Source organism: Myxocyprinus asiaticus, chromosome 20 (genome assembly GCF_019703515.2).
Source record: "Myxocyprinus asiaticus isolate MX2 ecotype Aquarium Trade chromosome 20, UBuf_Myxa_2, whole genome shotgun sequence".
NCBI lineage: Eukaryota > Metazoa > Chordata > Actinopteri > Cypriniformes > Catostomidae > Myxocyprinus > Myxocyprinus asiaticus.
Genome location: NC_059363.1, coordinates 26,568,654 through 26,594,237, shown reverse-complemented (window position 1 = coordinate 26,594,237; position 25,584 = coordinate 26,568,654). Strand labels below are relative to the sequence as shown.

Sequence of the window (25,584 nt, the reverse complement as noted above, 5' to 3'; positions counted from 1 at the left end):
GGGAAGATAATCATTGACACCCTTCACAAGGAGGGTAAGCCACAAACATTCATTGCCAAAGAAGCTGGCTGTTCACAGAGTGCTGTATCCAAGCATGTTAACAGAAAGTTGAGTGGAAGGAAATAGTGTGGAAGAAAAAGATGCACAACCAACCGAGAGAACCGCAGCCTTATGATTGTCAAGCAAAATCGATTCAAGAATTTGGGTGAACTTCCAAGGAATGGACTGAGGCTGGGGTCAAGGCATCAAGAGCCACCACACACAGACATGTCAAGGAATTTGGCTACAGTTGTCGTATTCCTCTTGTTAAGCCACTCCTGAACCACAGACAACGTCAGAGGCGTCTTACCTGGGCTAAGGAGAAGAAGAACTGGACTGTTGCCCAGTGTTCCAAAGTCCTCTTTTCAGATGAGAGCAAGTTTTGTATTTCATTTGGAAACCAAGGTCCTAGAGTCTGGAGGAAGGGTGGAGAAGCTCATAGCCCAAGTTGCTTGAAGTCCAGTGTTAAGTTTCCACAGTCTGTGATGATTTGGGGTGCAATGTCATCTGCTGGTGTTGGTCCATTGTGTTTTTTGAAAACCAAAGTCACTGCACCCGTTTACCAAGAAATTTTGGAGCACTTCATGCTTCCTTCTGCTGACCAGCTTTTTAAAAATGCTGATTTCATTTTCCAGCAGGATTTGGCACCTGCCCACACTGCCAAAAGCACCAAAAGTTGGTTAAATGACCATGGTGTTGGTGTGCTTGACTGGCCAGCAAACTCGCCAGACCTGAACCCCATAGAGAATCTATGGGGTATTGTCAAGAGGAAAATGAGAAACAAGAGACCAAAAAATGCAGATGAGCTGAAGGCCACTGTCAAAGAAACCTGGGCTTCCTTACCACCTCAGCAGTGCCACAAACTGATCACCTCCATGCCACACCGAATTGAGGCAGTAATTAAAGCAAAAGGAGCCCCTACCAAGTATTGAGTACATATACAGTAAATGAACATACTTTCCAGAAGGCCAACAATTCACTAAACATGTTTTTTTTATTGGTCTTATGATGTATTCTAATTTGTTGAGATAGTGAATTGGTGGGTTTTTGTTAAATGTGAGCCAAAATCATTACAATTAAAAGAACCAAAGACTTAAACTACTTCAGTCTGTGTGCATTGAATTTATTTAATACACGAGTTTCACAGTTTGAGTTGAATTACTGAAATAAATGAACTTTTCCACGACATTCTAATTTATTGAGATGTACCTGTAATTACACAGACTCAATAGTGATCAATTGATCAATAGTGCTCTACAACCTGATGATAAAAAAAAGAATGAGGTCAGGTGAGATTTAAAGAAAAACTTTATTTCTAATGGAATATTAGGTTATTTGTGTGGTTTGTGCTCAGTTATTATGTTTATTATGTTATATAAAAAAATAGCTTTATTGAAAGAAATTGAAAATATATTTAGTTTGATCCATCACATATTTAAAAAATATATTACAAAATGATCTTCACTGGCAAGAAAATACATTTCCAGTTTCAAAATTGCAAACAGATTTTAGAAAATAGATTGTCCCAGAAAAAACAGCAAAAACTGTGAGGAAAAGCAACTGTTTTATGTGTTTCTGAAATGTGTGTGTGTCTATATGTGTGTGTACCGTTCAAAAGTTTGGGGTCACTCGCCTGAAATGTTTCTCATGATCTTAAAAATCTTTTGATCTGAAGGTGTATGCTTAAATGTTTGAAATTATTTTTGTAGACAAAAATATAATTGTGCCAACATATTAATCCATTTAATTACAAAACTGGTGTTATTTAAAAAAAAAAAAAAAAGTTTTTAAAATGGATGACTTGGACCAAATAATTAAGAAAAGCAGCCACTAAGTGCCCAGCATATAGATGAGAACTCCTTCAATACTGTTTAAAAAGCATCCCAGGGTGATACCTGAAGAAGATGGTTGAGAAAATGTCAAGAGTACATGTCTGCAAAATCTAGGCAAAGTGTGACTACTTTGAAGATGCTAAAATATAACATAGTTTTGATTTATTTTGGATTTTAGTCACAACATAATTCCCATAGTTCCATTTCTGTTATTCCATAGTTGTGATGACTTTACTATTATTCTAAAATGTGAAAAAACTAAATAAAGAATAAGTGACCCTAAACTTTTGAACGGTAGTGTATGTGTGTATGTGTATGTGTGTGTGTGTGTGTGTGTGTGTGTGTGTGTGTGTGTGTGTATGTATGTGTGTATATATATATATATATATATACTTTAGACAATATTTATATATTTAGATTAAAAAAAAGGCCAAAAATATATTCAGAAAAATAAATGACAAAAATGTATTCAAATATAATGTATACATATAAATGTTTTACATATTAATATTTACTTTATAAATATTTTAACATATATATTATAAATATATTTTCCATGATATTTTGTATGTAAAAAAAATGTTTAGTTTTTTTTGCTATATGTACAGGGTCTTATAAGATTGAAGCTCTAATTCACCCTTCCCCATGTGTTTCAGGTGTTTGTGGATGTTGTGGGGCCCTGAGACCCCGTTATAAGAGGCTGGTGGATAACATCTTTCCTGAAGACCCTGAGGTAAGGGCTCTGGTCAAATAACAGTTGCTAAGCATGAAAAAGGGATGTGTCTTCGGCCAAGGTTTCTGGTGGTTAAGAGTTATCGGTGATCAGTGCAGTGAAGTAAACATTGCTTTCTGTGGTGACATCAGAGATGGGTAGTAACGCGCTACATTTACTTTTACTTCGTTACAATGGGCCGCATTCCTGTTGTTACATTGCTGGGTTTAATTTTATTTAATGCGTAATTTATTGAGAAATTATTGAATGGGACTTTTACGACAGTGGAAGGCGCACTGTCATGGTCACTCGAGTCCATCACTGCTGCAGCATCATGCTCTTCTAACTAAGTGAAACACTCTCTTCGCTCTGCACAGTGAAAAAAGAATAATTTCGTCAGGCAACACCATTTTACACCAAGTCAAGCGGATATTTCATGATTAAAATTGCAGCTCCAACTTAAGGCAGCACGCTGAGGTAAGTTGTGGCCCTAATGATAACTTGGGCTTTGCTGTGACATGGTGATGGTCATTTTCAGGGTGATTCTGTAATTATGGGCTCTTGTGACATCAGTTTTTAAGTGTAAATTTTTAATCTGCAGCAGTATATCAGTGCGCTTTGTCCCGCATCCCGCAAGCAGTATTTACGCATTTACCCCGTGCTCTCACGGGGGTACTGGAATTTATCGCAGCCACTTCGGGCTGATAAACTGTAAAAATCAATGTAAACATCCACGTTAAGTGTAAATGCCTTTTGTGCTCTGCCGAACGTGTAATTGACAACTGGGGCGTGAACAGACAGCATTTCTGCGTGTGGCGTACTCTGCATTTAGAGAGCGGTGGTAGATCTAATTATCTAAATTCTTTCGACTCTGAAAACTGTAACTACACTGAACTAACAACTAAAAGCTATGAAATAGCGAAAGTAGCATTAATAAAGCACGATCTTGCTTTGGTTTATATTTCAGCATTATATATAATGTCCCTGTGGGACATTGTTCACGTTTTCACCATAATAATTACTAGAAAGTTTTCAAAACCTCTCTTCTTATTGACAAATTCATCCAGCTCTGACAAGTGTCCTTAAAGGGATAGTTCACCCAAAAATGAAAATGTATTTCCCTCATGCCATCATAGATGTGTATGACTTTCTTTCATCTGCTGAACTCAAATGAGGATTTTTAGAAGAATTTATCATCTCCTTTGGTCCATACAATGCAAGTAAATGGGTGCCAACATTGCTAACATTTTAAAGCTAAAAAAAAATCACATATGTCAGCATAAAAGTAATCCATAAGACTCCAGTGGTTAAATCAATATCTTCAGAAGCGATGTGATAGGTGTGGGTGAGAAACAGATCACTTTTACATTCTTCTTTTGTTTTTGGTGATTCACATTCTTCTCTGCATATCGCGCCCTGCTGGGCTGGCAAAAAATGACTTAAATATTGATCTGTTTCTCACCCACACCTGTCATATCACTTCTGAAGATATACTACTGGAGTCGTATGTTTTACATTTATGGTATCTGCATTTTGCTTTTTGGAGCATCAAAATTTTGCCACCCATTCACTTGCATTGTACTGACCTACAGACAGAAATGTTCTTCTAAAAATTGTAATTGTGTTCTGCAGTAGAAGGGAAGTCATACACCTCTGGGATGCAGTTGTGTAAATTATGAGAACATTTCTGGGTGAACAACCCCTTTAAAGTGATAGCTCAGCCATAATTTAATATTCTGTCATCATTTCCCTACCCTCGTGTTGTTCTAAACCCGTGTGACCCTTTGTATTCTGTGGAACACAAAATATGTAAGACCGAATGTTAGGGACTGACAGTCTCGGTCACCATTCACTTTCAATATATATATATATATATATATATATATATATATATATATATATATAATTTATATATAAAAACACATTCACTGAAGTAAATGATGACCAAGGCAAACATTCTGTCTAAAATCTCCTTATTGTGTTGCATGGAAGAAAGTCATACGGATTTGGAACAACATGATGGTGAATGATGACAGAATTTCCATTAATAATAATAATAATACTAATTCTGTAATACATGTTAAATGTGTATAATGGAATGTAGGGAGTTAACGTCCATAATGTCATTTGTGAAAGTAACGAGTTACTCACTACTTGAGTACTCTTACTCAAGAAATTATTTATGTTAGCACTTTTAATTCTACTTGAGTAATTATTATTATTTTTTTTTAAAGTAATTGTACTTTTACTTGAGTACAGTTTTTGGCTTCTCTACCCACCTCTGGTGGACATTCATTTGTTTTAAAGCCACTGCGGCATAGCATGTCTGCTGCATGGTTGCCTGATTCAGCCTTCTCAGAAGCATAGGTTTTCTATTTGACCATGACAAGCTAGAGCAGAATGTTAAACAGGATTGGAGTCTGTCTCTGTTTTCTTTAGAGTGATGGAATAGGATTTAGGATCTATATTTGACTCAGAATACAAGTAATCATAAAAATAAAATAATTTACAATGAGTTAATTTCCTGTAATGATCCTATTTTCATTATTTTTTAGTATCTGTCTGTCTGTCTGTCTGTCTGTCTGACTGTTTGTCTGTTTATTTTACTTGTCTTTCTTGTCTTTTTTACTCAAGGATGGTTTGGTGAAAGCAAACATGGAGAAGCTTACATTTTATGCCTTGTCTGCTCCAGAAAAACTAGACCGTATCGGCGCCTACCTGTCAGAAAGACTTTCCAGAGATGTTGCCCGCCACAGATATGGGTAAAACATGCCAGAAAGGATGCATTTTCTTATAAACCAGGTCACCAGAAAGGATTTCTCAGTATGGCATTGATGACATTGATGTACTAAGTTATAGTGGTCTGGTTTTCTAGGATACTATGTGAAATACATTAGTCATAATTTAAGTTTGAGAGGGCAATTTAAACTAGAAAAGGAGAGTTCTTCAAGACAAACAGGTAGACAGACAGGCAGACAGACAGACAGACAGTTAAATAAATAAATAAATAGAATAGAAATAGACAAACATGTTTGTGTGTCTCACAGGTATGTTTGTATTGCTATGGAGGCTTTGGACCAGCTGCTGATGGCCTGTCACTGTCAAAGTATAAACCTTTTTGTTGAGAGTTTCCTCACTATGGTGCGCAAGCTACTGGAGGCAGACAAACCCAACTTGCAGATCCTGGGCACTAACTCAGTGAGTGCAATCTTCTGCCTTTACTGTCTGGTGGAATATAATTATGGACACTATTGTTATATGTGAATATGAAAATTATCACTTAAAGTGATAGTTCACCAAAAAATGAAAATTCTCTCATCATTTACTCACCCTCATGCCATCCCAGATGTGTATGACTTTTTTTCTTTTGCTGGACACAAATGAAGATTTTTAGAAGAATATTTCAGCTCTGTAGGTCCATAAAATGCAAGTGAATGGTGGCCAGATCTCTGAAGGTCTAAATATCATATGGCATCATAAAAGTAATCCATGCGACTCCAGTGATTTAATCAATGTCTTCTGAAGTGATCCAATCACTATAAATGTTGACTTCAGTCTACTTGCCAATTGTGATTTCAAGCCATCTAGCGCTCTGTGCATGCGTCAAGCCCTAGTAAGTGTAATCAAGCTTGAAATCATGATCATGCCTAGAGACTAGTGTTGTTACAATACCATAATCATAACTTGTGGTACTATACCAGCTAAAGTATCATGACACACAAGTAGTATCATGATACCACACCGTAGTGTGTTCATTCTTAACACAGTTTGTCACAGTTGTTCATAGAAACTAGCCATTCTACTTGTTGCTCCGGAAGTGGTGAAAATAACTGATGGATGATCTGGGAGAAGGCTCAAATGGACTAACTTGTTACCTAATAACTAATTCTAAGTTTGATGTAAATAAAATAAAATAAAAAAAACTTTGCCGCATCAGAACAGCCAGTTCAAACGGCAACGGCTTTAAACTTTTATTCCAATATTTCTGTGATCATTTGAATGTTGGTAACATAAAAATAAAGACTGCTTTGAGCAGTTGTTTCACTATTACAAGTGCTTCAGCCCCTCTCTCCTGGTAAACAGCAGCGCAAAAATGCAGATTACACACCGGTTTGATCACACGCCTCAGGGACAGGATCAAACCGATCTGATCAGAAGTGCGAAGTTACCACTACCATGCATTTATAATTGTTAAAAATGGAACAAGTGCAGCGTTCGATTTTTCAGAGAAACAGTAAATCTGTAAATGTCAAAATAAATTTAGGCTAAATGAAGTGGCACTAACCCGTGTGTATTCTGCAGAAGCACTAGGATGTGCCGAAGGTGTTTAATAAGGTTGCTGGTGTTTCCCCATTTGGCTTGAAATCTTTGTAGACATTCACGACAGATGGGTTCTCCCGGTCTCATAAGGCAAAACCCAAAATAATACCTTACGTGAATTTTGTTTTTTAAAAAGCTTCTCACTCTCCAAAGTTTAATTTAAATCCATATTACCATCAGGAGACACGACCGCCAAATGAACACGCCTGGATTCAGACGTGTGTGTTTGAAGCGTGGGAAAACCACACATTGAAAATAAACAACACCATATAAGGGACAAATTCTAAACAGCATTTTGCGCGCTTAAAGGGCACTGCGTAAAGGACACGCCACTCGAAAAGACTATGTTATACAGTACTGTGCAAAAGTCTTAGGCACATAAGATGCTTCACAAAAACATTTGTCTTAAGATGGTTATTTATATTTTCAGCTTTAGTGTGTCAATAGGAAGTATACATTTTATACTACCAAACATTTCTTTTGCAAATAGAAAAGATTAGAATAGAAGAACAGTGAGCCCTGCAACAGATGGCATGGTCCCCACAGAGCCCCCCACTGAGTATTGAGTGATAAATGAAAACTATTTATGGCATTATTTTTGAAGATATCCTCACTCTGCAACATTTTTCCCAAGTGCCTAAAACTTTTGCACAGTACTGTAGATCTAATTCAAATGAATGTTTTAGCGAAAATAACATTCACTACCGCACATACAGCATAACTATGGTCCTACCATATTAACGGTACTACTGTTTAAAAAAATACTGTGGCACCAGCAGTATTTTGAAGCTTTAGTATCATGATACTACCATAGCACCGGTATACCATGCAACCCTACTAGAGACTACAATGGCAATATGTACAGTAAAAAGTTAGTTATATTTTGGTCTGTTCTCTCCCAAAAAGGATTGGATCACTTCAAAAGACATTGATTTAACCACTATATTTATTTTATGATGCCTTTATATGATATTTGGACCTTGAGAGTTCTGACCACCATTCACTTGCATTTTATGGACCTACAGTACGGAGATATTCTTTGATATATCTTTGTTTGTGTTGTGTAGAAGAAAGGAAGTCATACACATTGCACTGAGATGGCATAAGGGTGAGTAAATGATTTTTAGAGAATTTAGAGAATTTAAATTTTTGGGTGAACTATCCTTTTAATAAATCTTTCTAACCTGACTGGGGTGAATAGGATGTCTTTGTAGAGGCGGATGTGGCTGCTGCATGATGCCTCTGGTTCAGGTGGCAGCCTTGTAGTGGTCTAAAGGATCATCAGCAAAAGCTAAAAACTTTTTTAAAGCTCAATTCAGTTTCATTACACAGAGTGGAGAGTTGTAAAATTTTGGATTAAGCTAAATCAACCTTATTCAAACTCTGTAAATTATAAAGCTCTTCTTGCTAACCAAATTTCCACACTGCTTCAAGAACAACCCCTAAATATGCTTGCATTTTAAATCCGATTAAGTCCAAATACTATTTGCTAATTTAAGAACTTAATGAAGATGATGAAACATAAAAATCAACTAGACCACAAAACACCCTTAAATCTGTTCTTATCTTCAAGGGAACCTTCTAAATTAATAGATATTTTACTTTCTAAACAACCAAAAGACAGAAAATTGTTGCAAAATATAAATGTTGTGACTGTAATCTATGTGGTGAGGGGAAGATAAAATAAAGCTATTTTCCAAAGCAACAGAGGATACTAAAATAAATATATATATATATATATATATATATACAGTATATACACTGGTGGCCAAATGTTTGGAATAATGTACAGATTTTGCCCTTATGGATAGAAATTGGTACTTTTATTCACCAAAGTGGCATTCAGCTGATCACAATGTATAGTCAGGACATTAATAATGTGAAACTATTTCAAAGAGTTCTCATCAAAAAATCCTTCACGTGCAGCAATGACAGCTTTGCAGATCCTTGGCATTCTAGCTGTCAGTTTGTCCAGATACTCAGGTGACATTTCACCCCACGCTTCCTGTAGCACTTGCCATAGATGTGGCTGTCTTGTTGGGCACTTCACACACACCTAACAGTCTAGCTGATCCCACAAAAGCTCAATGGGGTTAAGATCCATAACACTCTTTTCCAATGATCTGTTGTCCAATGTCTGTGTTTCTTTGCCCACTCTGACCTTTTCTTTTTGATTTTCTGTTTCAAAAGTGGCTTTTTCTTTGCAATTCTTCCCATAAGGCCTGCACCCCTGAGTCTTCTCTTTACTGTTGTACATGAAACTAGTGTTGAGCGGGTAGAATTCAATGAAGCTGTCAGCTGAAGAAATGTGAGGCGTCTATTTCTCAAACTAGAGACTCTGGTGTACTTATCCATCTCTTTCTGTCCTTGTTAGAGCCAGTTGTCCTTTGTCTATGAAGACTGTAGTGTACACCTTTGAATAAAATCATCAGTTTTTTTTGGCAATTTCAAGCATTGTATAGCCTTCATTCCTCAAAACAATGATTGACTGATGAGTTTCTAGAGAAAGCTGTTTCTTTTTTGCCATTTTTGACCTAATATTGACCTTAAGACATGCCAGTCTATTGCATACTGTGGCAACTCAAAAACAAACACAAAGACAATGTTAAGATTCATTTAACAAACCAAATAGTTTTCAACTGTGTTTGATATAATGGCAAGTGATTTTCTAGTACCAGATTAGCAATTTAGCATGATGACTCAAGGATAAGGTGTTGGAGTGATGGCTGCTGGAAATGGGGCCTGTTTAGATTTGATCAAAAATGACTTTTCTCAAATAGTGATGGTGCTGTTTTTTTACATCAGTAATGTCCTGACTATACTTTGTGATCAGTTGAATGCCACATTGGTGAATTAAAATAACAATTTCCTTCCGAAACTGTACGTTATTCCAAACTTTTGGCCACCAGTGTCTATAATACATTTATTTTCCTTTGTTCCAAGAACCACTTTTAAAAAAAAACAAAAAAAAACAACAAAAACAAACACACAAAACATTTTCCTCTAAGTTTCCTTAAAAATACAACCATTTATTTGGTAAATTTACCTAAAATAGAAAATCCTTGTGCTTTGAGATGATAATGCTATGGCGACACTTGCTGTAGTACTGTGTTTTACTCTGGCTTTTTATAGTCTAAAAACTGTAATTAAATGAATTTAGCTTAGTTTCTTTGTTTGTTTTTTCTTTACAGCGATTGCCAAAAGTTTCCTTGTATTTACAGTAATACTACAATATCAGATAATGTTATATCTACAGGATAATATTTGTTTATTCTACTCTATTTTATTAGGCCTGTTTTTAAACTTAAATATTGTGCTGTCTTTAGTAAAATGTCACCATCCTATTACCTCCTGCCAAACCTTCGCTTTTATATGAAATATACATGCTCTCATGTAAGCCAAATTCAGACCTCCCTGAGCTTATTTCAGTTCATTATACCTCACAAGCATTCAAAACAAAGATTAATTTATCCATGGTAAATTAACGTGAAACCTCCGCATTCCTGAAAGGTTTACACTGGGCCCAACTCACACTTATGGGACTGTACAGTGATCTCATCTTCCAAAGTTCACAATCACTCACATCTGATGGTTCTGAAATATAAGCGCTTAAAGATTAAAAAGAGATTACTTTTCAGAGATCTAGGCCAGATGGGGCATCAGGGCTTTAAGGGCATTTGCTATAAACGTGGAAAGCAATGCGCATGTTTACAGAATGTATGTGTTATGCAGACTTTTCATTGCTATATCACTTTTTTTTTTCCCACTTAAAACGTTTAAGTCCCCGTATACATAGATCAGGCATATGAGGTATCGCTTGAAAGTTTAGAATCTGAAATTTTCAGAGAATACCATCACTTTTGCATTTATGTTACACAAAATAACAAAATAAGGCCTGAAATCATTTGCGTCGCAATTTAGCGCCCCCTAGAGGTATCGGGGTAGAAATATTCATTTGAATATAAAAGTCTTTCGCATGGCACTTAAATGGACAAGTCATATATCAAATAAAAGCTCTAATTCTCAGGAATGTGACTGTTTATTTTGTTGCCCTAATACCACAGTTTGAAAGATTTTCAAAAGAATCACAAAATGAAATTCTTTCTGTAAAAAAGAAATGATTTCTGTAAGTCTTCAATTACATACATCTCTTTTATGCACTGATTATTGCTGCTGTAAGCCCCAAATAGCTAAAAACTTTCTATCTATCTGCTTTTACCTTAGGCAGCTGTCTAAAAAATGTGCCATTTTTCACTTTTCTGTAAGCTTGTTTGGCTGAATAATCCAATGTTATATCTTAGATGTCCAGAACAAAATATGCCATCCAGTAGGAAAAGCATGCTAAACAAATCATCATAAAAATATTTCTTCGACTAGTGATAATAAAATATATCATCACAAATATGAGGATCCCAGCTTTCTAATGACACCTAGATTGAGCTTCTAGTCCACTCAGAGGCCGAGATATTCAATGAAACGATGAGGGTGCTGCATAAACTGAAAATTAGACTGAATGTTATGGACGAGCAAATCTGTGAGGGCTAAAATGCGTTAGAGTGCCACCTACATTTCAGATCTGTATATTGTGATGGAATGTGATAGAGAAATTTTTTTTTTTCTAGTACTTGCTGCCATCTAGTGGAACAAAATAAGACTTTTCAAAGTGAGCTAGAGTGAACAGAAACAGAATTACATGCAAAAAAGATTTAAATTAAAGAATGTTGTCTATGTAATAAATTCTTTTCTTTTTAAGTTTGTGAAATTTGCAAACATCGAGGAAGACACAGCTTCATACCATCGCAGCTACGATTTCTTTGTCTCACGCTTCAGTGAGATGTGCCATTCCAGTTACGAAGATCCAGACGTTCGCACAAAGTAAGTTATATGGACTTTACTGGGACTCGGATTTTACATTGGACATAAAGTGATGACCCAAAACACTATCAGAATTGTTTGTTATACAAAAATAACAAAAATGTCAAAAAATAAAAAATTGGACTGAAAATTAATCTTTTTTTTTTTTTTAATTAATCAATATTACCATGAACTGCATAGGCCTAACAATATGCAAAATTATACATGACATGTTAATAAAAATTTAACAATTTATAAATGCAAAAACCACAACATAAGTGTGATTTACCAGCCTAACTCGTGGAACAAACACCGAACCAAATACTGTATTAGTATTAACCACATTACCAAGAAACCATTAATTTGTCACTTTGATTGTAAATTAATAATAAAAGATTAGAAAATTTGATAAGCCTATATTTTTTGTTGCTATTCTAACTATGAACAATTATATGTTCAGTTGCATTTTATTATTTGCATTTAGCATTGTGTTTCTCATGTTGTCTGTAACCAGAACAGACCTATTTTTGGTTCACAACCCACCATATGAATATAAAATATAAATTCTGTTTTTTCCATTCTCAGTGTTTTTATCATTGAATTGCATCATGCAGTCAACGTTCATAGAAAGATGCCCACATATCTAATGAATGCCCCTTATCTTTTTGTGTTGTGTTTGTGTGTGTAAGGATTCGTATGGCAGGTATCAGAGGTCTGCAGGGTGTGGTGAGGAAGACTGTCAATGATGAACTGCAGGCAAATATTTGGGACCCTCAACACATGGACAAAATAGTGCCATCCCTTCTGTTCAACCTCCAGCAGGAAAAAGGCATAGAGAGGTATGACCCACATGCACAAGCATATTTGCAATTGTTTATAAAGCTAATTATACGGAAATAATATAGACTAAAAGGGAGCTTTTTGTCATATTTAGCTAACTTCTGGGGAAAATGTTTCTAGACTATAGCTAAGTAAACCCACAAACACACACACTTACCTACATACATGATCACACAAGAAGAAAAACTGAGCCTTTTTTGCCTAATGGATTAAGTGCACTTTCCTCCTGAGAGATACTACGTAAGAAAAAAATATCTCGCTAATAGCTATTAGTCAGTGCGTGTGATTAAACTCATGAACTCTTAATCGAATGCTAATCAACGCTGCTGTGATATTACAGCAGACTGAATATGGCTGAGGTGTCAGACTCCCTAAGTGCAAACAGAAAGTAATTTATTCTTGGAACCATTGTAACCGCTATAAACCTAATTAAACAAAAAGCCGGAGGACAGAGAGAGACCATGAAAACAGAACTGAACTGCGTGGTGAACTTGGAACCATAAAACCGGTTCACATCACACAGCAGCTTTGCCTCTGGGGAAATCACTGACCACAACTAACAGTACTGTGCTACAACAATTGGCTTATTGATTAGACCCTGGTTTGATGTGTGTTTTGTGTTTTTGATTCCTGTCAATAGATCTCCCTCTCCAGAGACAGAGAAGGAAAGTCCAGTGGAGCTGACTGAGAGGTGTTTCAGAGAGCTGCTGGGACGGGCAGCTTATGGCAACATAAAGAACGCCGTCAAACCCGTGCTCATGTGAGTGTTTATGTGACACTTTGGTCAAACATAAGAGGGCAGCACAAAGACACTTATTTTATTTTAAGTTTTCTAGCTTTTATATCAGATTTTAATATTTTAACAGTATATATTAATGCATCATTACTTATATCAAAAGATGGCATCTATGAATTTATAATTGAGATGGTTTTTATGATTATGAAATGATTGTAAATACAAAGCTCTGTAGTTATTGACTGAATGTTTAATAGAATAGGGGTTGTCAAACTTTTTGTTTGATTTCTTTGCAAGGGACCCCCTTCCTAAAACATAAAGGCAGCTTTATATTTAAATGTACAGTATAAAGGTCCATTTGTACTAAGTATGATCAATTGTAAGTGTGATATTATAAAGGATATTATAAATATATGGCCTATGAAAAAGTCGAATTATTTTGTGTACAGTTTACAATGTATCTTTTTTTCTTTTCTTGTTATTTTATTTTCACAATTAGATTACTATTAGATGTATAAACCTGAAGAGAATCAATTTCAATTCAATTCAAATGTATTTCTGCAGCATTTTTCACAATAAATATTGTTCGGAGAATATGGCATTTCAACACCCAGTGAGTAATCTTAAAGTTCTAGAAATATATATATATATATATATATATTTTTTTTTTTATCGCAAAAATATTTGCAGATTTGTTTTGATATCTTATGGTTTAAAACTATGGCTTTCAATAGAATAAGATTATCATGATTAATCTCATGATATCTGACCAGATGTTAGAAAGCAGAATGAAACACTAATAATGTCAAAATTCTATAATATCAAACTTTTTTTTTTTTTTTTTAAGACCCCTGTAATAGAATAATTGTTTGAACATTTGCTTTTGATTCTACAGTCAGTTTAAAAAAAAAAAATGTCCTCCTTTTGACTTAAAAGAGATATGCATACAAAACTATGGACAAAAATGCAATAATGGCATGGATGCTTGAATAACTGAAAAATTGAGAGATTTATTAAGCAATTTAAGACAAGTTATGTAGAAAAACAACAACAAACAGCAACTTAAAGAAATTATCCGTAAAAACATATGTTTGTATTATAAAATAAAGGTAACTGTAGTAGAATCTGTTGGGGTATTTTTACGACCTGCTGTTTTCTGCTCTAGTTCTGTTTGCTGAAGCTAATCATTAATTTTTTTGTATGTCTGTTTCCAGGCACCTTGATAACCATTCACTCTGGGAGGGCAAAACATTTGCCGTTCGCTGTTTCAAAATCATTATGTACTCCATTCAGGTAGCTACTAACAGCTGTGGTGAAGTTTGGCTGTACAAGTATAACATTGCAACTGTCAAATCTGACACAAAATACAAGACACAGTGTTGTGAAGCAGGTCCCTTTGACCCTAAACAATTACTGCAGTTTGAAGACATATTTATAGCTGACATATTTTGTTCCTAAACAGTCCCAACATTCGCATTTGGTGATTCAGCAGCTGTTGGGTCACTTGGATGCCAACAGTAAGAACTCCGCCAGAGTGCGTGCTGGGATTGTGGAGGTGATCTCAGAGGCAGCCGTTATAGAGGCCAGTGGCTCCGTAGGTAACAGTCTTTAGACCACTAGAGGGACCACTACAACCATCTCATGTGGAAACAACACTGTTCTATCATGTATACACCTGCCTGTTTCTTTTCCTTATTTACTTATTTTATTGCTTGATGGGAAAATGTTATATTTATGCTGTTTTTTTGTTTATGCACATCGATTTTTATACAAATAATATAACATACACACATTTGAAAGTAATCATACATCTCAACTGTTCTTTAAAATGTTGTTTTGAATGTGTGCTGCACCTCTCCACAGGACCGACAGTACTGGAGGTGTTTAATACTTTACTGAAGCAGCTCAGACTCAGTGTGGACTACGAACTCACTGGATCCTATGACTCGTTTGGAAACATGGGAACCAAGGTCATTAAAGTGCACGAGGAGAGACAACTCCAAGAATCTGTCATCAAAACTATTGGTGGGTGAAAATTGATGTTTTTTGATGGTTCCAACATTTTTGGGGAAAACCTGAGAGAATTTTAAAATGAAATGGTAAAAGTCATGGACATTTCTGTAATAATGCTCAGCTTTAAAATATTTAACTGGTGAACAGTTGCTCTTTTTGAGTATAATCTTTAGTATATGTTTAAAAAAAAATGCTTATCCAGTAATCATGAACAACTGGAATGTCATGGGAATTCATTAGTCAAACAGAGTAAGAATAAAATGGAAGTGTGCACCACTGTAATTTTTATTATTTCGAATTTTGGAAAACAGTAAGAATTTCTCAGCTCAGCCCATTTCTTTTGTCTAAACTGTGTATTGTGAATGCTATCTTTGTTTAAAGGTTCATTTGCAAACACGCTTCCCACCTACCAGCGCTCGGAAGTTATGCTGTTCATCATTGGTAAAATTCCTGTGCCGGGGATGTATCCAGCTCTGGGGTCGCCCAACACAGGGTGAGAAAGCTGCACAACCACACACTTTAGAATTTAGACACATTTCCCCTGCATTTTTTTCTGGGCAAAGATTAAATGGTTGAATCTCATCAATTCTTTGAAGAAGAGGAAGAGGTCGTATTTTAGTCCGAAATGGAAAAAATAAATGAGATGTATCTAAATGTTATAATACAAATATTATGATTATATATTAATTATATTATGTCATAAAATTATATTTGTATATATGTTGTGATAAGATGGTATATTATTTAATTCATTTAAAAATCATAGTAGTATTTGTTCTATTGCCTTTATAATCAGAATCATGCTGACTTTTACGTTAAATTCTATGTTTCTATATATACAGTACTGTGCAAAAGTTTTAGGCACTTGTGAAAAATGTTGCATAGTGAGGATGTCTTCAAAAATAATGACATAAATATTTTTCATTTATCACTTAATGTCATACAAAGTCCAGTAAACATAAAAAAGCTTAATCAATATTTGGTGTGACCACCTTTGCCTTCAAAACAGCACCAATTCTCCTAGGTACACCTGGACACAGTTTTAATTGGTTGTTGGCAGATAGGATGTTCCAAGATTCTTGAAGAATTCGCCACAGTTCTTCTATCAATTTAGGCTGTCTCAATTGCTTCTGTCTCTTGTTGTAATCCCAGACTGACTCATTGTTCAGTGGGGGGCTCTGTGGTGCAATGCCATCTCTTGCAGAGCTCACTGTTCTTCTATTCTAATCTTTTCTATTTGCAAAAGTAATATTTGGGAGTCTAAAATGTATTTTTCCTATTGACACACTAAAGCTGAAGATATAAATAATCATCTTAAGACAAATGTTTTTGTGAAACATCGTATGTGCCTAAAACTTTTGCACAGTACTGTGTATATGTATGTATGTATGTGTGTATATATATATATATATATATATATATATATATATATATATATATATATATATATATATATATATATATATATATATACAGTATATAATTATGACTGGACAGGATGATTTTTATTAATGTATTACAATAATGACAATCTTTTGAGTATGAGAAGTGATTCTAATGAGAATCTCATCAAAATCAGGTACAGGTTGTCTTTCAGCCCGAAACGGGAAAAAAAACTATTATGTGCAGGATATATTAAATATATTATAGTATTATATAAGTACTTGTATTGTGATATGATGGTATATTATTTAATTATTTAAAAATCATGGTAATATTTGTTCTACTGCCTTTAATATATGCTGATATTTATTGATTTATTTTGTAAAAAGGTTTTTGTTATTTTTATCATTATATCCGGACAGGATGATTTTCCTTACTGTATTACAATAATGGCAATCTAAAAAGGATGAGAAATTATTTTAATGAGAAGACTGTCAAGAACAGGGACAGGTCTTACTGTATTTCAGCCCGAAAATGAAAAATATAGGTATATGCTGTATTAATTATATAATAATTATATTAAAGTTATATATTAATTATATTATATTATAATATACATTACATTAGTATATGTGTTGTGATATGATGGTATATTATTTAGACATCACTGTACTATTTGTTCTACTGCCCTTATTCTGATTATTTAATTATTTATTTTTCAATCATTGTTTTTTTTTATTAATGTATTTTATTTTTATAAATCATTATAATTTTATTTAAATCATTATGTCCGGACAGGATGATTTTTATTACTGTATTACAGTAATTGCAATCTAATAAGGATGATAAATTATTTTATTAGAATAATCATTAAGAATTATGAGAATTAAAAGAAACGCAAAAGTAAAACACCCTGATGCATAACTGTAATCAGAATTAGGGCAAAATGTGCTTAATTGTAATGAAAATATGTCACAATTTGAAATATGATAAGCTTTTGTGAGATTCACCAAAATAGATATGAGCCAAGGAATAATACAGAGAAACGTTAGAGTGGCAAGATTATTTTAATTAAATAAATACAGTAAATGTAAGTGGCTGCGTTTTTGTTTTCAGGGTTGAGGGCAGTAGGATGATACAGATTATGCTGCTAAAATCTCTGCTGCAGGTGAGCTGATTTGTGTCAGTCATTCTTGCATGCTGTGCAGCGCTGTGGGCCATTTACACCCCTGCTGCTTCGTAAAATCCACAGTTGCTGATGCAGTTTAAAACATCTGATGATATTGTCTGCCTTTGAACGTCTGTCTCGCTCTTTCTCCTTCAGGTAACAGCAGGATTCCAGTCTACGAACATTCTGACCGCTCTGCCCACCTCATTCCTGGACCCTCTCTTGTCCTTTACTCTGATGGAGGACGCAGAGATCCGGCTGCTCGTTCTTGACATCCTCATTAGCATCATTGATCGCCATGACAACCGCCACAAATTCTCCCCTGTCAGGTTCGGGCTTGCTGAAAACCTCAGTACTCTATTGAGTGACAACAAACCTCTAAATAAAGGTTTAAAGGTCTAAAATAGTGTATTTTTCTATGTTTCTATGTACTGGATCTTTTTTCAGAATCGTGTCAGATATCGCTGTACTGAAGCTGAAAGTGGACAAGTGCTCAAGGCAGGACAATCTCTTCATGAAGAAACACAGCCAGAGGCTGTACCGCCACATTTACCTGGCCTGCAAAGAGGAGAGCAGCGTCCAGTGGCACTTTGAGTCTCTTTATACGCTGCTGGGGTTGATCTGTGTTGAGCTGGCCAATGAGGAGGTGGTGGTGGACCTGATTCGACTGGCTTTGGCCTTACAGGTGTTTCTCTCACCTCACTTGACCTGTGCATAGATTAGATATGTACATGACTGTGGGGCTGAAATAAGCTAAGAAGTACTGTCACTCCTTTTAATATATCCAGCTTTCTTGGTGCTCTTTTAAGGGAATTTTGTTTATAGGCCACAGGTAGTTCTGTAGATCCTGCCTGTTAACCTTTATGAAGCATGAATTTCTAACCATACATGTCCACTGACGTGGACGAAATTCACTCATTACTGACCAAAATTACAGAGGTTTGCCACTTTTGGGGGATGTGTTTGTGTGTTGCCCTCACTATGATCTCTGATTGCTTTTTATATACAAGTCAATCATGTCATCATATACAGAATATGCATGATAACATTTATTGTTGAAAAATGCTAACTTTGTTTCCCAATATCTAAAACATAGACTGTCAATTTAATAAAGGTTTCTCAAGCCAGCTACAGCTATAGCCACAATGAAAGTATGCAAACTGCAACCTGAATTAAAGGTACACTTAGTAATTTTTATGTCATCTTGGACTTACACTGACACCTAAGAGTATGAATGCAACATCATAAAAATGCAATAGTTTTCCATTACCAGTGCCATTGTAGAAATGTACTATTCCCAGTCAATTATGATTAATTTAATTAAAGGGATGGTTGACCCAAAAATAGAAATTCTCTCATCATTTACTCACCCTCAGGCCATCCCAGATGTGTATGAATTTATTTCTTCTGCAGAACACAAATTAAGATTTTTATTAGAATATCTCAGCTCTGAAGGGACCATACAATGCAAGTCAGCGGTGGCCAAAACATGAGTTAGTCAGACCGGTGGCGCCCCGGCCTGAATCGGGCAGGGGAGGAGTGTGACGAGGAGGAGGGCTCGGCCAGGCCGTGATGATGCACAGCCAGTGCTGAATCAGCTGATCAGTGGGAGAGCGAGATTAAGCGGAGCCAGAGGCGCCGGTTCGATAGAGAGAGAGACGCACACGTGCGTGTTGTGTGTGTCCTTACGTTTTATGTTGGTTTAAGTTTATGTTTACCATTAAACTTTATGTTGACTGTTCAGCCGGTTCCCACCTCCTCCTTGCCCATCCTTATACTGTTACAGTTTTCTTTTAAATATTATTAAAATATTCATTTTACATGAAATGTTATATAAAATATTAAACTTTTTTTTTTTTTTGTAGTCTAATTATTATTTATTTATTGTTATATCTATAGAATTAAAATTAAAATTCTGCATATGGGTTATCAGATGCTTAAATATTTTTTTAAATATTTATATATATATATATATATATATATATATATATATATATATATATATATATATATATATATATATATTTTTTTTTTTTTAAATAAATAAAAATAACCTGTATTTGTCATAAAATCAGCCAATATTTTATAGTAATATGTAACAATGTAATTTATGCACCAAACACACCATATACACCAGCACTATCTACAACAAATTTTGAAATACTTATGGCAGACATCACAACCTTGGCTTGTCTCCACTATATAGCAATTGGCCACTACCCGGCATTTTTTGCCTCTAATTTGCATAGTTCAGCATTTCCCAACATTTTGACACTCTCACCACTTTTTTTCTTTCTGCTGTCAATCCCACAATCTCCCGTGTAAGCCAGGCCTGTCACTCAGCTCTTATTTAGATTGAATTGGAAACTCCCGCTTTATATAGAAATGTTAAAAAGTAGCACAAGTCAATTTCTGATTCACTATCTCATTACTTAAAGCCCATATACTTACTGAACTCAACCCTGTGTCTAATGGATAACACATAAAATTATCTGTCAACCTCTGCTAGACTAAACAATAGGGCTGAGCCTTTTTTCCATGTCCACTGATGTATCCTCTTCCTCAGGACCTGGCCTTGACTGAAGAGGCACTTCCTTTGTACAACCGCTGTGCCATCCACGCTCTGTCAGCTGCATACCTGAATCTCATCAGCCAGCTGACCACTGTGCCCACTTTCTGCCAACATGTCCATGAGGTCAGCTCCACAGAGTACACACAGGGACTCATCACATGACATGGCATTTTTCCAATACAAACATGAGAGCCAAAAAAACAACAACAGTGAAAGTTTAATGGTTGTAGCAGAGTCCGTAAAATCCTAGTTATTTTGAGCTGTGTGCGAAATTCATTTCAGTTCCTTTCATTACTGTGTGTTACATTTGTAGCATGGGATGGTGGTGCGAACATGACATTTGAACAAACCTCTAACCCGTACTATTAGACTTTGGCTAATAACTCATCACAGTACTTCAAAGCTATCAGACTTAAAACTTTCACCTTCCGGAAAATAAAATAGTTGAAAAAATTAGACTTACCATAGACTTACATTTAAAGGAAATACCTGAGCTATGTCTAGGGACCAAAATAACACAGAGACTTGGGCCAGTAAGTAACCACTCAGAACACCCTAGAAACCTCACAGCAATGTGTTAAAACCCCACTCTGAACACCTTTGCAAACCCCCATGCAACCACCCTCAACACCCTAACATTTTCTTCAGAAAATTTACAAATCTAGTCTCAACCACTAGTTCTGTTTGATGGAGTTAGAGTAAATTTGTGTTGTCTTTATATCCATAGGTGATTGAATCAAGAAAGAAACTGGTCCCCTTCCTGCTGCCTGAGGATGTGCTCGCTGAGACCTCAAAGTGAGCAATATGAACTGTGATGTTCAAAGCACAGGCTATTTAGGCTAGCATTATGCTCTCCTAAATGAGTCTTTGCTTTTCAACACAGCTATTCTGCCGTGGTTCACACAGAGAAACTGACAGAGACTCTTGGTTCCCTGTCTCATTTCGTATAAACTTACCTTTAGTTATTAGGAACATCCAGTTTTCACTGATTTCATAGGTTCACCAATCATGGTAGAATAATGCTGGTGCTCTCCTCCACTATAAGATCTTCCTGGGGACATTTTTGGTTGTGATGTGCTCAGCAAATTGTTATAAAAGGCCTTAGATTCATGAAACATTCAGAGATCTCTTATCCAGCTGGTTTTCACTGCCTCAGAAGAGTATACAGTACCCATTCGAAGCTGAAGGAAAGCTTCAGCCCCTCTCTCTGTTTCAGGATCCCAGAGAAGCTGGAGAAGGTGGAGGGTGAAGTGCTGTTCATTCAGGCTAAGATAGCAGAGATGCTGGGCGGCAGTGGATACAACACAGAGAGACTGGCCACTCCATACATCCCACAGATCACAGGTCTGACCCTCAGCATGCGCTTTAAATCTAATTAAATAGTACACTGAAAAAAAAAGAAAGAAAAAAATGAATGTTATGTTATCAAAATGTTGCTCTTTTTATTATATATATAATATATATTCTCTCTCTTGAAAAAAAGTTATTTTAATTATTTAAAGTAAATTAGGAAACATTTTTTTTTTTTTTTTGTTTTTTTTTTTTTTTTACTCAGATGAAGACAGACTATCCAAGAGGAAAAGTATTGGTGACACAATTTCTCTACAGTTAGAGATCGAGTCCGGGCACAGTCCAGAAAAAGAGCAGGTACAAGAGAGAATCACACACTTGTCATGATTACTTGCTGTGTGTTATCCACCATCCCTTAATTATACCTTAAACTGTTTCCATTATTGTACTATCAGCTATGATCTTTTCATTCTGACAGTGATCTGTGTCGTTACAGAGATCCTCAGCAGAGCAGATCACATTTGAAACCCTTAAACAAGCCATTGGTAAGTGTCCTTCAAGATTAGGTGTCTCTACTTGGTTTTAATGGTTAGTGTAAACTAGTATGGCATTAATAGTGTATGTATTTAATTTCTGATGTCTTTGGTTTTGCCAAAATTTGATTAAAATTTCAAAAATGTCTTTCAACATTTTCTTGCTTTGTTTGTAACAGTTAGCATAGACTCACACATTTGTGTGTGTTCAGTAGACAGTGTGAGTGTGGAGGAGCTGGAAAGAGAGCGCAGGAGGCAGGTGGTGGAAAGGTTTCAGACCGCTCCATTTGAGGAGATCGCAGCACACTGTGGGGCCCGGGTTAGTCCACACGCTGACTTACTGTTTCACAATACCTACACTGAATAAAATGTGCTAAAAATTTGTTTTATGTGGTTCTATCAAAATTGACTGGTTTTATTCAAGTCAAAATGATAATTTAGCATCACTTAATCGACCTGAATACATTTGTCCACACAACAAAACAAATTTTAAGAGTTACATCAGGTTGAAATATCTAAGGGATAGTTCACCCAAAAAATTTAAATTCTCTCATCATTTACTCACCCTCATGCCATCCCAGATGTGTAAGACTTTCTTTCTTCAGCAGAACACAGATTATGATTTTTAGAAGAATATTTCAGCTCTGTAGGTCCACACAATACATGTGAATGGGTGCCAAAATTTTGATGCTCCAAAAAGCACATAAAGGCATCATAAAAGTAATCCATAAAATCCAGTGTTTTAATCCATATCTTCAGAAGTGATATGATAGGTGTGGTACTCTTATTTAAGTACTCTTTTGCTTGAAATTCTGCTCCCTGCCCAGTAGGGTGCGGTATGCATGAAGAATTTGAATCACCAAAAACAAAAGAAGAAGAATGTGAAAGTGATCTGTTTCTGACCCACACCTATCATATCACTTCTGAAGATATGGATTTAACCACAGGAGTGTTATGGATAACTTTTATGCTGACTTTTGTATGTGATTTTTGGAGCTTCAAAATTTTGGCACCGATTCACTTGCATTGTATGGACCAAAAGAGCTGAGAAATCCTTCTAAATATCTCTGAGTTCAGCAGATGCAAGAAAGTCATACACATCTGGGATGGCATAAGGTTGAATAAATGATGAGAGAATTTTCAGTTTTGGGTGAACTATTCCTTTAAGGTAACAATTGCAGGTTACTACTTTTCACAGTGTATCAAGGGTCACCCCCTATTTCTTTCATTGTCAAAAAGCACAAAGAGTGCTCTTCTGTTCAGTTAAGTTTTTTTATTTTTTTATTTTTTAATATATTTTGGATCAATATTCTGTTAAATACTGTCTTTTCAGGCTTCCCTGTTGCAGAATAAACTCAACCAAATCTTTGAAATCACAATCAGGTACATAAAAGTAAACTGATTTCTAAAATAATGTATACTTTTGTTGTCCTCATAATAAATAGTATATAAAGGACATTACTGGTACATAAAATGTAATAATTTAAAAGTGTAAGTGTATGAAACTGATTTAGTGGTTTGTTGACATGTAGGGCCTGAGAATTTCAGAAAAAAGCTTTATTGTCTGTCTAATGGGATTGACACTTGCTTCCTCCCTCTCTCTCTCTCTCTCTCTCTGCTAAACAGGCCTCCTCCGAGTCCGTCTGGCTCTGTCGGCAACGGCCGGAGTCATTCTGTACCAGTCTATGAAATGAAGTTTCCAGACCTCTGTGTGTACTGAGAGAGCCTGGAGCCAGTCACCACATACAGACCTGTTTTCATCCCTACAATCACTCCTCCTTAATGTCCAGGTGAAACTCTGTCTTCTAAACTGTGTCCTTTAGTTTAATACCTTAAGATAAAGATCAAAGCTTTACTTTATCCAGAGGTCTTCACCAAAACAGACAACCAAACCAAGAGAATGTACATTGGTTAAATATGCACTGTATCACTATAAATGACAATGCTCACACAACTTACAAACAATTGTGCCATTGTCTGAGAATACATAGCAGAATAGGGTTTTTATGTTTAATCAAATATCCAGTAAATACACCAGGTTATTGTGTAAGTCTGTTGTTCAGAGAAAGTGGTTGATATTCTTGTCAAATAAAAAGTTAAACTGCCTTACATTTTTTTTTATCTTAAGTTAAGACTTTACATTTGTTATAAAATGATCTCGGCATGTTTTCTGTAAATATGTTTTTCAAAGTGTTGATTAAGTTGGGACAATTTAGCTAAATATATATATATAGAAGTATGTCCTTCTGCATGTTTAAACCCACTCTACTTGCTGCAATAATATTTGTATTTAAAGCAATAATAAATGAATTGAATAATGCAGATTCTTCAGAGAAAAAGCAGAAGAAAAAGTACAACAAATATTTTTTTGCAAACACTCAATGCATTATTGCAATCAGAACTGACAGCTGATTAACACGCTGTGAGCAAGAGAGTCAATTCAACAGGTCCTCTAGTGTATTCGCATAGTAAAGTCATGTTCATTCATGGTCTAATTACTGCAAGTTATGCACATTTGTACCTTGCTACCACAGGAAATATGATTCTAGTGAAGGGTAAGAGATTTTATTTGCTTAAAATTCTTGTGATTTGTGTTCTTTTCTCAAATGAGTGTTTTCCTTTCTGAACCAGAGGGAAGCAGTAAGATTTCTTATAGTCCCCTACTACTGGGGTCAAAGGGGGCCGATTAGCTCTCTATTTATTGTTAAATTAGCCATGATATTAGTTTGTTTCTTTTGTTACTTCTATGACTTTTCTCTCTTCATAAATTTATAAATCCTGTAATTTTAGGATTACGTCAAGATTTTTGTTCTCTTGTATTTTATCGCAGCACTTTAAAGCTCATAGTGTAAATGTGGTGTATGCTGAAATATGTACTTTATGTTCTGTGATTGTCCACCTGACATGCGAATGTGCTATTGAGTGTCATTTTAAAGTGATTTATCCTTCATCATCTCATGTTTTTCCTCTCAAAAAAAGGTGTCCTTTTCAGTCGCCGCATGCACTGGGTGTTTTGTCTGTTTTGTCTTTTAATTTTGGGATTGAATCCTTATTAAGAATATTCAAGCACTGTGGATTGTAATTAGTAATGATTATGTCAACTTAGTCCCTGTTATGTGTTCAGGTACCGTCAATGCAAACTGATATGACTTCAGAACTGTGTTCTGTGAATGTTTGCCTAAATGAAACCATTCTTAAGTGATGTACATATGTGGTATGAATAATAAGAATATCAATTAAAGACTAATTTTATGAAATCAAAGTTTGACCTGTGTTTATAAATTTATTGGTA

General features: G+C 35.4%; 1 protein-coding gene across 6 annotated transcripts in view; it reads left to right on the top strand.

Annotated features, from left to right (window-relative positions):
- The window catches only part of LOC127411028 (protein EFR3 homolog B-like), a 32,091-nt gene extending 6,537 nt beyond the window's left edge, over positions 1–25,554 (top strand). For 3 of the 6 annotated variants that reach the window (XM_051646339.1, XM_051646344.1, XM_051646343.1), the window contains 21 exons: positions 2,528–2,604; positions 5,218–5,345; positions 5,631–5,781; positions 11,657–11,778; positions 12,447–12,596; positions 13,238–13,357; positions 14,548–14,626; positions 14,796–14,931; positions 15,197–15,358; positions 15,728–15,839; positions 17,846–17,897; positions 18,054–18,226; positions 18,345–18,582; positions 20,464–20,592; positions 21,197–21,264; positions 21,686–21,813; positions 22,025–22,116; positions 22,256–22,304; positions 22,472–22,611; positions 23,626–23,675; positions 23,919–25,554. In XM_051646339.1, the coding sequence (XP_051502299.1) occupies positions 2,528–2,604; positions 5,218–5,345; positions 5,631–5,781; positions 11,657–11,778; positions 12,447–12,596; positions 13,238–13,357; positions 14,548–14,626; positions 14,796–14,931; positions 15,197–15,358; positions 15,728–15,839; positions 17,846–17,897; positions 18,054–18,226; positions 18,345–18,582; positions 20,464–20,592; positions 21,197–21,264; positions 21,686–21,813; positions 22,025–22,116; positions 22,256–22,304; positions 22,472–22,611; positions 23,626–23,675; positions 23,919–24,012 (2,450 nt within the window). In that variant the 3' untranslated portion in view covers positions 24,013–25,554. The remainder of the gene's footprint in view (positions 1–2,527; positions 2,605–5,217; positions 5,346–5,630; positions 5,782–11,656; positions 11,779–12,446; positions 12,597–13,237; positions 13,358–14,547; positions 14,627–14,795; positions 14,932–15,196; positions 15,359–15,727; positions 15,840–17,845; positions 17,898–18,053; positions 18,227–18,344; positions 18,583–20,463; positions 20,593–21,196; positions 21,265–21,685; positions 21,814–22,024; positions 22,117–22,255; positions 22,305–22,471; positions 22,612–23,625; positions 23,676–23,918) is intronic. The other 3 variants (XM_051646342.1, XM_051646341.1, XM_051646345.1) reach the window with 3 other exon arrangements.
- The last annotated feature ends 30 nt before the right edge of the window (positions 25,555–25,584 follow it).